The 13192-nt window shown below is 38.5% G+C and overlaps 2 protein-coding genes across 5 annotated transcripts; both read left to right on the top strand.

Moving 5' to 3' along the window:
- Positions 1-5339: 5339 nt before the first annotated feature.
- Positions 5340-8607, top strand: LOC121772472 (E3 ubiquitin-protein ligase HAKAI homolog). Of its 4 annotated transcripts, none has more exons than XM_042169588.1 (5): positions 5340-5488; positions 5694-5960; positions 6725-6783; positions 7302-7798; positions 7879-8607. In XM_042169588.1, exons 2-5 carry the CDS (start codon positions 5709-5711, stop codon positions 8427-8429), a joined length of 1359 nt encoding a protein of 452 aa, XP_042025522.1. In that variant the 5' UTR covers positions 5340-5488; positions 5694-5708; the 3' UTR covers positions 8430-8607. The 4 variants fall into 4 exon arrangements, with proteins under 4 accessions (XP_042025522.1, XP_042025523.1, XP_042025524.1 ...); XM_042169589.1 differs by having other exon boundaries at positions 5646-5960; XM_042169590.1 differs by having other exon boundaries at positions 5602-5960; positions 7933-8607.
- Positions 8608-9758: 1151 nt separating this feature from the next.
- On the top strand, positions 9759-12472 carry LOC121770425 (protein FAR-RED IMPAIRED RESPONSE 1-like). Its single transcript, XM_042167154.1, has 6 exons — positions 9759-9768; positions 10439-10529; positions 10688-10922; positions 11109-11566; positions 11621-12004; positions 12055-12472. Exons 1-6 carry the CDS (start codon positions 9759-9761, stop codon positions 12470-12472), a joined length of 1596 nt encoding a protein of 531 aa, XP_042023088.1.
- The last annotated feature ends 720 nt before the right edge of the window (positions 12473-13192 follow it).

The raw sequence follows: 13192 nt of genomic DNA, 5'->3' as shown, positions 1-13192 counted from the left end.
AAGTAAAAACCGCCTAGCGCTCGGCGGTTCCGTGGCGCTAGGCGGTGCGCTGGGCGATCCGCTCGGCGCTATTGCAGCGTCCGGATCGCCTAGCGCACCGCCTAGCGCGAATTTTTTTTTGAAACACTATATATACGCGCCTTGCACGCCATTTTCATTCGCACCACTTGTTTTAACGAGTACTCTCTCTATCTAAATTTCTGTACAAGATCAACAACGGTAAATGGATCTCAACAACGAGCCTACTTCAGGGAGTAGCGGGTCTCAAGCTCAAACTCTCCCGGTCCCCGTGGGAAGTGGATGGAGTCAGATGCCACCATACTAGAACATGTACCCGTGGCAGCAGATGATGCCCGGGATGCCAGCCAGGGGGGAGTCTGCCGGGGGGGTTTCCGGCGATGCCGGGGTGGGCACCCGGGATGCAGATGATGCCCGGGGGGTACAGGTGACGCAAGGGACGCCGGGGGGGAGGGGTACCGGCGACGCAGTGGACGACGGGGGGATCCCAGGCGACACAGGGGATGCCGGGGGGGGGGGGGGGTACCGGCGACGCAATGGACGAAGGGGGCGCCGGGGGACGTCTATCGCCCCAGTTTTGATTTTTCGACTGGTTCGTCGCACACATCGACCCCAACGGAGGCGCAGCCGTTGCCCCAATTTGACACTTTCTCCTTCGATGAGTTAGGGTTATATCTTTTCGGTGTTCCGGATGCTCCCGTTCAAACGGGGGGAGCAGGGCGGGGTCGTGGCGCCCCAAAGAAGAAAAGCAAGGGGAAGAGGGTCGGCGAGTCCTCGCAGCCGGGTGAGGACGACAGCTTGGTACGGAGGAGGTGGACGGACTCGGAGAACGTCGCGTTGTCCAAGGCGTGGGTGAGTGTTTGCGATGATCCTCTCGTTTCGAACAACCAGAGGCTCGTCAACTTGTGGGGCAAGATAGCAGCAGCCTACCAGAGGTTTTGCCCGGAGGGGGGGCGATGCACCGGGGAGGATTGCCGGAAGGGGTGGGACCGAATCATGGTTGCGGTCTCCCGATTTTTGGGCTTGTACACCAAAGCCCTCCGCATGATGAACAGTGCCCAAACGGAGGAAGACTGCAGGAGGATAGCGGAGAAAGCCTTCCCCCTGAAGGGGGTGTATAAGGACTTCACCTACTGGAACTGCTATCTTGTGCTGAACGACTCTAAGAAGTTCCGAGTAGGTGTCGACGCTGCAACGACTGAACTATACCGGTGATTTCAGCGGCAGCAGCGGTGGTTCCCACGACCTCCCCGAGACGGCCCAGGAGGTCCTGACCCCTCGTGCGTTCGCTCACCGAACTCGCCCGGTTGGGCACAAGCGGGCTCAACGGGAGGCGAGGGGGGTCGCCGGGGGTTCCCAGGAGGTCCAGTCGGCATCCCCCCTTGGCCAATCCACAGCGGATCTCAAATTCTTCGCGCGTCAACAAACGGGCGCTCAGATGGTCAAGACGATGGCTGAATGGCGGGCGGCGGTGGACCCCGTGGAGAAGAGTTTGCTTCAAACATTGCTCCTAAGCATGCAGGAGGATTTGGAGGCGGCACGGAGGGAAGCCGTCGGGAGTAGAGGCGGCGGCGACGGAGGCGGAGGCGATGGTGCTGACGGAGGCGGAGGCGATGGTGCCGACAACGACGGAGGAGACGACGACGGAGACGACGACGGAGCAGAGGAGTGAATTATTGTACTTTTTTGTTAATTATTGTAGTTTTTTTAAATTATTGTACTTTTTTAAAATTATTGTACTTTTTAAAATTTTAATAGTATTATTAATGTTTCACGTATATGTCTCGTAAATTAAATTCCGTATATTGTGTGATTGTTAATTATTTCATTTTTATATAATTGTTATTAGTGATGTGGCTATTGATGTGGCTGTGCTATTTATGATGTGGCTAGGCTATGGCTGAGCTATTTATGATGTGGCAGGAGGAGTTTGTGGCTAGGCTATGACTGGGCTATTGCTGGGCTATTCCTATTGTGGATGGCCTAACAGTTTTATCACCTGGTGATTTACGAAACTGATTGACTTTATTTCACTTTTACTTGTATGTATTTCCTCATTCCAATAATAAATGTTTCATTTATTTGCTTAAATTTCAATAATAAAGGTTTTATTTGCTTAAATTTCAAGGAATTGTTTAACTTAGTAGAATAAATTCACTAGGAAAAGCTATTGGAATATAATTCTACTTTCATATATTGATTGTAAAATAACATGTGAGTGATATTAGTTAGTAATGTGAGATCCACTTCTAAAAATAGTAATAATAAAACGAATATGTATTGATGGACGGGTAAAAAAAATATTATAATCATAAAACAAAAGGAGTATTTATTTTAAAATATGGATATAAATGAAATTAGTTAATGAAATATGAGGTCGCTCTTCCAGAAATAGTAAAGTGGAGTAAGATATTATTACTGAATAAACAGACAATGATAACTGAAACATTTAATAATGGCAGATTAAGTACATGATTTAATTGAAATTATCATATAATATTACTCTCAATAAAATTGTAGTCAACATTCCGTTATTTAAGTAAAGCAAACGAATATAATGTCGACTACTTAAAATGGGAGAAAATTCAGAATATAGGTCTCAATTCGCTGACCTTTTGAAATTTGAGATTAAATTTGCTAACCTTTCAAAATATGGAATCGAGGAATTTTTCAAAATATATGAATGGATTATGGACCATCCTCTCCTTCTCACATCTCTCTTTGCCTAGTCGTTGTGCCTTTCATTTCAAAATTATGTCTTGAATGTTTACTTTTATCATGATTGTTTTTAGTTGTTAAAAGTTGTTTCTTTAATCTGTTGATCTTGAATTTACCGTCTATCGATGTCTCTTACTCCCTCCGTCCCAAGGTAGTTGAGTCGTATTTCCTTTTAGTTTGTCCCAAGGTAATTGAGTCATTTTCTTTTTTTGTTAAAAACTTGATTTCTTATTTTGTTCCCTTTCTTACTTTACTTTCTCAACTTTAATATTTAACAAATCAATTTCTTAAATCTGGTGCCCAAAAAAAATTTCCCAACTAACTTGGGACCGAGAGAGTAAAACTTATAGCAGAAAATAGGTTATTCTTGAGAAATAGGAAATATTCAGTGGCCCGTAATCTTGAGAGCAGATAGTGAAACCTCAACTGGATTAATACCTCTTGTGCCCGTTCGGATGGACAGATCATATCCCAGAGATAATTAAGCCCATGTTCGGATGGCAATATTAGACCCCCCAACTTCATCCAAGACTTAATCAGAGATGGATTGTCCCGCGACTCTCAGTCTCCGCCTCCCCCCTCCGACAAAACAATCTGGGGCCGCGACTAACATTTATTCCTTTTTTAGCCTTTTCCTTTTTTTTGCCAAATCAATCCTGCTATTGTCCAATTTTGCAAGAAACCAGTCTACGCAACCAATTTTCTATCATTTGGGTATTTCAAGATTGTGAAAGAGATGATAAGAAAACATAATTCCAAGATAGGTAATTTATCTCCTCGTATTCTGCCGTTGTATGGTTTATGAAAGAATAAAATGAAGTAATTTTTCATGGTTAGAAATTTGGATAAATGTTCTGGTTTGCTAATCGCTTATTATTTTGAGAAATTAGGGTTTTAGTTGGTTGGAAAGTGACATGATTTTGTCTTGGAAGTTCAGATGAAAAATAATTAAATTTTAAAAATTTTATGGTAATAAACTATAGCATATTAGACATATTTATCGGAGAGGTTTTTTTGAGGGCATAGTAGTAAATATGCAGTAATTTGTTATTAATTAATATTTCAAATCAAAATGGTGCATATTTATATCAAAATTGTCCTATTAACCGAACAGCTTTGTATCAAGCAATATTCAATCCTATACTATATCTTAGTACTATTTAATCTATGCAACCGAACATCACCCTTGATGATTAGATAGTGCACTTCTCATATTCTCCACTAGTGATACATGCTTTTCCACACACCAATGATTAGTTTAATAGCAATGAACATTACACAATATAGTTCTTAAGTATTGAAAAAACAACCAACATTACATCGATTGTGAATCATTTTATCAGACACCAAATGCAAACGAATACAATATCCATTAACTGAGATAATGAGAATTGGAGTTAACGGGAAGGAGATGAAGTGAACGAGAAGATGATGAAAGGGAAAAAGAGAGGAAGAAGGAGAGCATGGTTCATTCATATATTTTGACAGAGAAATAATAACAAAAAGAAAGAAAAAAAGAGAGAAAAATAAAAAAAATCCATATTCTTAAAAATTCGCAAGCCTCGATCCCATATTTTGAAAGGTTAGCAAATATAATCCCAAATTTCGAAAGGTTAGTGCATTGATATCCATATTCCAAAATTTCTCTTAAAATGGTAAAGAATTGACGTTCACGATTAAAATAAATAAATTGCGCCAATATTTATTTGTAACATATCAGTAATTTAATTTTATAGATAATTTTTATTTAAATTATATTTTTTTATTAATTTCTAATTGACAATAATTTAGCTTTTAAAATTGTACTTCCTTCATCCCTAATAATTTGTGACCATTTGACTAGACACGAGTTTTAAGAAATGAAATAGAAAGTGAGTTTAAAAAGTTAGTGAAATGTAAATCCTATTTTTATATATTAGTTTTACAATAATATGTGAGTATGAATGAGTTAGTGGAATGCAGGGTCTACTACCCAAAATATTAAAAGTGAAAGGTGACAACTTTTTTGGAAGGGACAAAAATGAAAATAAATAACAAATTTTTTAGGAACCGGGGGAGCAATATAAATTAATTTTATTTTTCTCAATAATTTCACATTAACATTGAAAAATCAAATATGATAACAACCAAATTTTTTCTGATAGAACGACATCATTATATTCTGAATATTAATTAAATATGGTGATGTATCAAGAATTATGTGGCTTTGTTGTTATCATATTAAAATTCGGTGTATTAATTTTGATTTTGATCAGCATGAGACACTTGCAAGAATTTAATATATATGTACTGCATAATTTCCTTATATAATCAGATCCCTTTATTTCCAAATGGAATGAAGATCACATCTTTACAAAGAGAAAAGTTATCAAAAATAAAATGAACTATTTTTATGTGACGGATAAAAATTAAAAAAAAAAGTCTATTTTTATGAAACGAACGAGGTAATTTAGATTTATTCCTTAATCTGTGAAACAAATAAAAAGTTCCACTAAGCCCAACCGATGAATGTAGTGTAAAATATAAGATTCCTGGCCCAATAGCACTAATGAAAGCCCAATCAATTTAATACTACAGCATAATTTCCTTATATCATCAGATCCCTCTATTTCCAAAATCATCAATACACGAATTAGGTTTTTCTGTGAGCTTCGTCAATCTATTTTCTGTATTTCTGGCTTCGGTTAATAGCTTCGGTCGCTCGAAAGCTCAGCTGCAATGTCGTATATTCACCGATTCGGAAATCAATAAGGTAAACAGCACTCATCTCTTCATGAATTCTCGCAAAACCTACCTAATCAGCTTATTGAGTGTTTCAACATTTGTTAAACTTTCACTCTGAAACTTTCAATTGATATATGCCAGTTTCTCAATTGTGACCTGGCTGGAATATTATTGGATCGTTGCAGAAATAGGAGCCTAAGCAGTGGTTGTTTTCCGATTTGAAATTTACACAGACTAGTAGTAGTAAGATGCTGCAGATTCGGCTGAGCAAGCCAGCTAGTGAAAGCGGTGCGACTGCGAAACCTGTGCCTGTGGACACTGTTACTGTCGCTTGCCCCGATCATCTTGTGCTAGCTGATCTTCCTGTGGCGAAGGGTTTGGGTACAGCATCTGCAACCGCTGTTATCAAGTCTGTTGGACGCCGCTCCCGTCGCCAGCTCGGTGAGCGTGTTCATTTCTGTGTTAGATGCGATTTTCCGGTTGCTATTTATGGGCGTCTGGTGAGTAACATTTACAGTCTTTTATTGAAATTTGAGTTTTAAATAACCTTAAGCCATGGCATGCTTAGAATGATAAGTCAGAATTTTATTGTGTAAGTATCTTTTTGTATGGTATTCACTGAGACCGACACTCGAAGCGTTGATGCATCTGTTTCCTTCCACAGTTTGACTTGATGAAGAACTGAGCATGTGCTGTGTGTTTTTTGTCAGTTTTTGTTTGGGGGTGTTTACATTTTTGGATTAGCCTAGATAGATGAAAATAGTATAGTTTACCTTGTTTACTAAGGTGGATTTGGGCTATGGGATGTCCGAAGGTCCTTGATAATTTCTCGTTTGAGGTAATTTTGTTTGATTCAGATCCATTGAAAGGGTTGTAGGATTGGAGAAATCCTAGTTATGTGGATAAAAATACTTAATCGTGTATCTTATGAATCACGACTCAAGTAAAATGCCCCCCTTAATGTATTGCTTTAAAACTGACAGTCACTTTTACTGGGACACCTTTAGCTACTGATGATCTTATATTTAAAAAGTTATTATTGTATCTTGGTTTTCTTTATGAATCTTTATTTTACACGGATCATGTAATCATGGTCTACAAGAACCTATGCTTTTATGTGCTGTTAGTAGTTGGCACATCTTGATAAATGTATCTGATCTTTTTAAAGATATGAAGAAGAGTGCTAAAGTCATTTCTTACATGCAGCTAATTTCTATGCTTATATGTTTAGTTTAAATACCAACAAACAATTTTTTTATTGCAGAGCCCATGTGAGCATGCCTTCTGTTTGGACTGTGCCAGGAGTCATTCTCTTTGTTATCTGTAAGTCACACTTTCTTATACATCTGGTTCCTTTGTGTTATAGTGTGTTGCATTTTGTTGAGGATCTTGGTTTTAAATAGAATTTCCCCTATGATTACATGAAATCTCTCAAAATTATGGTTGGCATTTCTGCATCAAAATCAGCTGGGTAATGTACAACATGCAAAATTGTTTCCATGGATGACTTAGTAAACTTCTGTTTGAAGCTGCCAACACAACATTCTTATCACTTGTCAAGAAGTCAATTACTTAAACTACTGTTTAGAATTAAATGAGTGAATTGTGGTTAAATTTATACTGGTTATTTTCCAGTATTTCGTGTACCGAACGAAATTTCTTACAAAATACAACATCTACTGTGAGCCTTTTAGTATTAAGGAGGGCTCTGACCGTGTCAAGACTAAAAAATCTCATATTCAAACCTTTGTTTTGGTTGTTTGCTTTGATAGTTCATTGACCTTGTTAGTGATCTGTGGTAATGCATGACTTCAACCATCCTTTGCATTCATCTTCTACAGTTGTGATGAACGCATCCAGAAGATTCAGACAATCAAACTGATGGAAGGAATCTTCATATGTGCTGCCCCTCGTTGTCTCAAGTCCTTCTTAAAGAAGAGTGAATTTGAGATGCATATAAATGACGTCCATGCTGATCTTCTTCACCCCAATAAGGAGAAAGAAGGAAATGAATCAGAAGCGATGAGTGCTAGGAAACCTTCAGCCTCGGATACCACTGTTCAAGCACCCCTGAGGCCGATTTTCTCTCCCCTTTCAAGTTCTCAAGTTCATGATCGCGAAGACAAAGCCCAGCTGCCTCAATCCAGGGATCAACCACCTTTGAAACCTGCTGCACAGCAAAGGCCAACACCATCTTTTCCGGGACAAGCTCCAGATCATCCATCAGAGCACCCTGATGGTATTCCATCACACCCCTTTGATAGAGCTACTTCCCAGAACCACTTTCCTAGGCAAACTTTTGAAGGTCATGGGCAGAGTGGTAGTCGACAAGATTCAGGTCAGTTCCAAAGAAAATGTATCCAAGTCTCATTTCTCCTAGTACCTGCAACTCGTAACCTTTTAATTATATTGTACCAGTTAACCCAAACTCAGGTCCAGCTCCACCTCAATACGGTTATCCTCCTTATGCAGCTGATGGAATGCAACCGTACTTTGGTGCACCATATGGAATGCCAAGACCAGACTCTGCACCAGAAGGTGGACAAGGACAGGGCTCGTTGCTTGGTTTCCCTCCCAGTCCTGCTGGACCCATGAATTTTCCTCAAAATTATCCACAGTGGAATGCAGTTCCCGGTTCTGTGCCTTTGGAACCTCCTATGGTATCTCAAGGATCTATGGATGGCTTTATGAATGTCGATCCTCAAGGAAGAGGATTCTTCCAGAATGATTACGGACAGAATGCTGGGAATAAGAGTTTGGAGCAACAGAGGCAGGGTGGGAATTTTGTGGACCCAAGGGATGGTAAAGGAATATTGGCTCCCCAACCGCTTCATCTTCCTCCTCCACCTCTAAGACCTCCTCCCCATCTGCCTCAAGGCAGCTCATACTCTGGTGATGGGAATCATGATGGACCTCCGGGCTTCAGCTGGCCAGCAGAGAGGCGGGATAGCTTCGGAGGTGGGGAGTAGGCTTGATCTTTTGTAGCCTGCTGACTCATCTTCAAATTAGGTGCACAACTCCAGCTTTGGCTCCATTTTGTTCATGTTTGGAAGCTTACTTAAAACTGTAAATTTTCTAGTGTTCAGTATGTGAACTGCGTTGCTGACATTTGGTATAATTTTAAAATTGGGACGTCTTTTGAGGTAATCTCAGTAATTGAGTTTTCTTGAACATCATGTACTTAATTAGCTGATTCAACATTATATTGTGCTAAGAAATCAAATAATGTTTAAACCGTAAGGGTGTTTTTTAATGGAAAATTTTCTAAGAATAGTACTCCGGTCCATCCTGCCACAAATGATCACTTCTTTTTGGCCTGCGATTTAAGAAAATGATACTACATTATAAAATAGTGGTGAGAATAAAGTAGGAAGAAATAAAGTGATACTCCCTTTGTCCATGAATATATGGTCAAATTTGTTTGGGCATGGGTTTTAGTGGATTACACAGTCTATTTCCAAAAGTTTCCTTAAATAGAATTGGTCTACTTTTAAGAAATATCCCAAAATGATAAATATGGTCTATTTTCAAAGGATGAAGAGAGTATGTTGTATAGCGTATGCGTTGATATATTCTAATGGCCTAGTAGGAAAAAAAAGTTTTGTAGTTTGTTTTCCTTATTAGTACTCCCTATGTTCCACTCAAGATATCCACATTCTTGAGTGACACGAGATTTGATGAGGGGTTGTTAGGTGGAGTAAGTAGAGCGAAAAATATAATTGAATATTTTAATGAGGAGAGAGGAGATAGAGAGATTTATTTCCAAATATATAAAGTGAATATCTTGAGTGAGACAAATTAAAAAGGAAAGGTGAACATATTGAGTGAGACGTTAGGGAGTACTCTATTTTATTATATAGAGGTACATAAAGATAATGACAATAAATAAAATAAAAATATAAAGTTAAATTTATAGTAAAAGGGATGTATTCATATTCTTTTTCTAATTTTGTTCAATTTTCCAACTAAATCTCGGCCCTTCAATTTCAAGATCTGATGGCCAAAAATAATGCCACATGTATTTAATTAAAATGATTAAATAAATTGAAAAGGTCATTTTTGGTATACACAATTGAGTTGGTTATGGTAAGTTGCTTGATTTTCTCCATCAAAAGATCTCAGCGGTTTTTGTTCTTGAATTACACGAATCTTTCTTCTCTCTCCAAACTTTCATCGTTTCTTTTCCGTTGAAGACAAACGCCGTTGAAAACTTTCTCTCTAAAGTTTAGTCGATTTTTATCCTCGTAAAAAATCGTTTTTGTTGGAGCAGTCGTTCATTGTTTTCGTTTTCTTCAACAATGGAAGAAGGTAATTTAATTTATTCCTTTATAGATTATTAAATTGATTTGTTCACTTAAAAACCGATTTGTTGAAGTAATCGTTATACAATTATGTGTATCTTTTGTTTGGTTGTGTTATTCAATTTGCAATATTTGATTGTATGTCGCAAGTTTTTATTCACCTAGGGTTCATCATCGTTGGGGCTAGGGTGTAGTATGAAGTAAGTAACCCAACGTCGTCAATGTCCATGAGTTTCAGTCATTCCTCTAGGGTTTAGATACCATCTCGGCTAGGTAGCAGTTTTAAGTGATAAATATAATGTACCAATATTTCAGTGTAATGTATTTTATTTTCTCAGTAATGGACGATGTGTGTATTGTAATGTATATTTTTTCTGAGTCGTGTTTAAGATTGACAGTGTTTGATTGTATGCCGCAACTTTTAATTTATTCCCCTAGGGTTTAGAAATTCTTGAGGCTAGGGTGTAGTATGGAGTAAGTAACACAACGTCGCTAAAGTCAACGAGTTTGTGTCATTCCTGTAAGGTTTAGATATCAGTTAGGCTAGGTAGTAGTTTTAACTATTTAATATAATGTACAAATATTTCAGTGCAATGTATTTTATTTAATCAGTAGTGGACGATGTGTGTTTTGTAATGTATATTTTTCTTAGCAGTTGTTGTTATGATTTTATACAGTGTTGGTTGTACCCGAGTGTTCTCCAGAATTGAAGCCCATCGTCGGTCAAAAGTTCCAATCACAAGATTTCGCTTTTGCGTTTTACGATGTGTATGCTCACGCTGTTGGATTTGATACGCGCAAACAAGGAATAAGGAAGACGGACGGTGTTACTACTTGGTATTATGTTGTATGCAATAGGGAAGGCAACAATAAGACAAACGAGGATGACCAATTGAATGCACGTTCTGATTTTCTATGAAACGCAGACGGTTATCCAAGCGTTGTGGTTGTAAAGCGAGCATATCGTTCAAGTTCTTCTCCGAAGAAGGACTTCCAGGTTATATTATCCAGGAGTTCAACGAGGTTCATAACCATTATATGGTTGCTCGAGACATCAAAGCATACACACATGAGTTCGACGTACAAATGGTGTTGGATGATATGGCTAACAAGAAGGAACTGTCCAAGGCGTTCGACGTACGAATGGTGTTGGATGATACGGTGCGATGGTTTGATGAAGAGGAATAACCATATGTTTGGTGATATTGTAGCGTTTGATTCTACCTACAACACAAACAAGTATATATTATTTACTTATTAAACTGCATTACTTACGGTTACATTACAACACTGGGATATGTTCATTACTCTCTGCATTAATACGCGTCTCTTATACATTATTCATAGCTAATGATGCATTTTTCTGTGCTTGTGATACGCATGTATTGTATGATCTTCACGCTATTTACAGGAAAGGACAATCATGGAAGACCTGTAACTTTCGCCGCTGGTTTGGTGCACAACGAGAAAATAGGGGCTTTTGCTTGGTTATTCAAACATTTCGTTGAATGCATGGGTGTTGCTCCAAAGATGATCGTAACAGATCAAGATTTGGGGATGAGATCAGCTATTGAAGAGGTTCTTGTCGGTACTCGCCACAGATGGTGTATGTGGCATATTATGCATAAGTTGGCCACCAAGGTTCCGAACAGGTTACTGAGGGACGAAGATTTCAAGAAAGAATTCAATGCCTGTGTCTTGTTGAATCTGCTTGAACCCCACGAATTCGAAGAAGAGTGGAATGGAGTAGTGGAACGACATGGCCTGGAAGACATTGACTGGTTCAACACCTTGTACGACTATAGGCATGTCTAGATACCTGCGTACTTCAGAGATTTTCCACTTGGGTCCATGATTAGGACTACCTCCATATCTGAATCGGAGAATAGCTTCTTTAAAAACTTTTTGAAGCCACGCGCCAACATTGCGAAATTCTACTTGAATTTCAACAATGCTCTGGAATTTCAGCGGAACAGTAGAACAAAGTTGGACTACCACGATGCAACTGCCCTACCCATATTGGCCACTACCTTGTCGTTCGAGAAACATGCTTCGACGATGTACACCGATAGTATGTTCAAGAAAATACAAGAGGAAATTGTTGAGGGTAATGATAGATGCCGCGTTCTGGGTTTTTCATCTACAGATATGGTTAACACCTACAAACTTGGGGACAACAATCGCAATTCATACTTTGTGAGACACAATAAGACTGATGAGTCATACTCGTGCGATTGCAAACTGTTCGGTAGGCAGGGATATCTGTGCAGCCATATCTTTTTTTTTTGTTCAGGAACAATGAAGTGAAAAAAATTCCGGACAAATACAGTGAAAGTAGATGGATGAAGACTCCTTTAGCTAAGGCTGTCCATGGTCAGTTTGATGACACTTTACCTACCAAATCCATCGGTGACGACAGGCAAATCATTTCAAAGCAAGGGATTTTGATGTTCTATGGTTTTCTTCGACGATTTGAGACGGACATTGATGTGCTTCGTGCTTTCGTAGGTGGTGTTGAAGAACTTGGTAATTCTCTTCAATCTAGGACTCCTACAACGTCTGCCTCTGAAAAGAGGAGAATGATTGAAGAGTTTTGTGGAATGGTAAGACCTGAAGTAGTTGAGGTCCATCCTCTGGATGTTGTCAAAACAAAGGGCCACGCTAACAGCTCCGCTAGCCGTGTGATTTCGAAGAGAGAAAATGCTATATAGGAGGCTACTAGGCCCCTTCGACGGTGTAAGGCTTGCGATGAGATGGGCCATCATGACTCTAGAAACTGTCCAATGCTTAAAGAGATGGTGAACGAGAAAGAGCTGCGCAATGGTAAGAGGAAATGTTGAATTATTTTAGCAAACTACGTTATTAATTTTGATTTTCGCATTGTTTTTTTATTCAGTACATTCCATTAGCTTGGGTCTCAGATTGGTTTCGAATAATACATTTATGAATGATTTTGACATCTGGTATATTATTACTCATTTATAGTACATTATTATCCACTTAAGTTACATTATTAATTTGTTAACATCATTCTTCTATTAGTATACATTACAGTCACTTTAATCAACAATCAAGTAGTTTGACTACATTATTATATCCACCTTGTACATTATTATTCTCTTATCCCACATTACGAATATTTTGTTACATTATTTACGTCATTCGACACCTTCAAACTGTATCACTAAGAGACATGAGGAAATGTTGTAATATCCAGTATATGGTACATCTGTTACATTATTACTTAGTTATAGTACATTATTGTCCATTTAAGTAACATTATTTATTTTTAACATCATTCTTCTATTATTATACATTACAGTCATTTTAATTAACAATCAATTAGTTTAAACTACATCATTATTTCATCAGGTACATTATTATTCCCTTATCCTACATTACGAAGATTTTGGCACATTATTTAAGTCATT

This window comes from Salvia splendens, chromosome 16, assembly GCF_004379255.2.
Source record: "Salvia splendens isolate huo1 chromosome 16, SspV2, whole genome shotgun sequence".
Taxonomy (NCBI): Eukaryota; Viridiplantae; Streptophyta; class Magnoliopsida; order Lamiales; family Lamiaceae; genus Salvia; species Salvia splendens.
This window is presented reverse-complemented; position numbering and strand designations above follow the sequence as displayed.

What these genes read in the sequence shown, in the direction of transcription:
- LOC121770425 (XM_042167154.1), top strand. An exon ending in GCTTTTGCGTTTTACGATGT is followed by an intron (nt 10,530 to 10,687) that starts GTATGCTCACGC and finishes TATGAAACGCAG; the next exon opens with ACGGTTATCCAAGCGTTGTG. An exon ending in TACTCGTGCGATTGCAAACT is followed by an intron (nt 12,005 to 12,054) that starts GTTCGGTAGGCA and finishes TTTTTTGTTCAG; the next exon opens with GAACAATGAAGTGAAAAAAA.
- LOC121772472 (XM_042169588.1), top strand. Translation starts at nt 5,709, where the DNA reads ATGCTGCAGATTCGGCTGAGCAAGCCAGCTAGTGAAAGCGGTGCGACT. An exon ending in TTGCTATTTATGGGCGTCTG is followed by an intron (nt 5,961 to 6,724) that starts GTGAGTAACATT and finishes TTTTTATTGCAG; the next exon opens with AGCCCATGTGAGCATGCCTT. An exon ending in TGGTAGTCGACAAGATTCAG is followed by an intron (nt 7,799 to 7,878) that starts GTCAGTTCCAAA and finishes ATATTGTACCAG; the next exon opens with TTAACCCAAACTCAGGTCCA.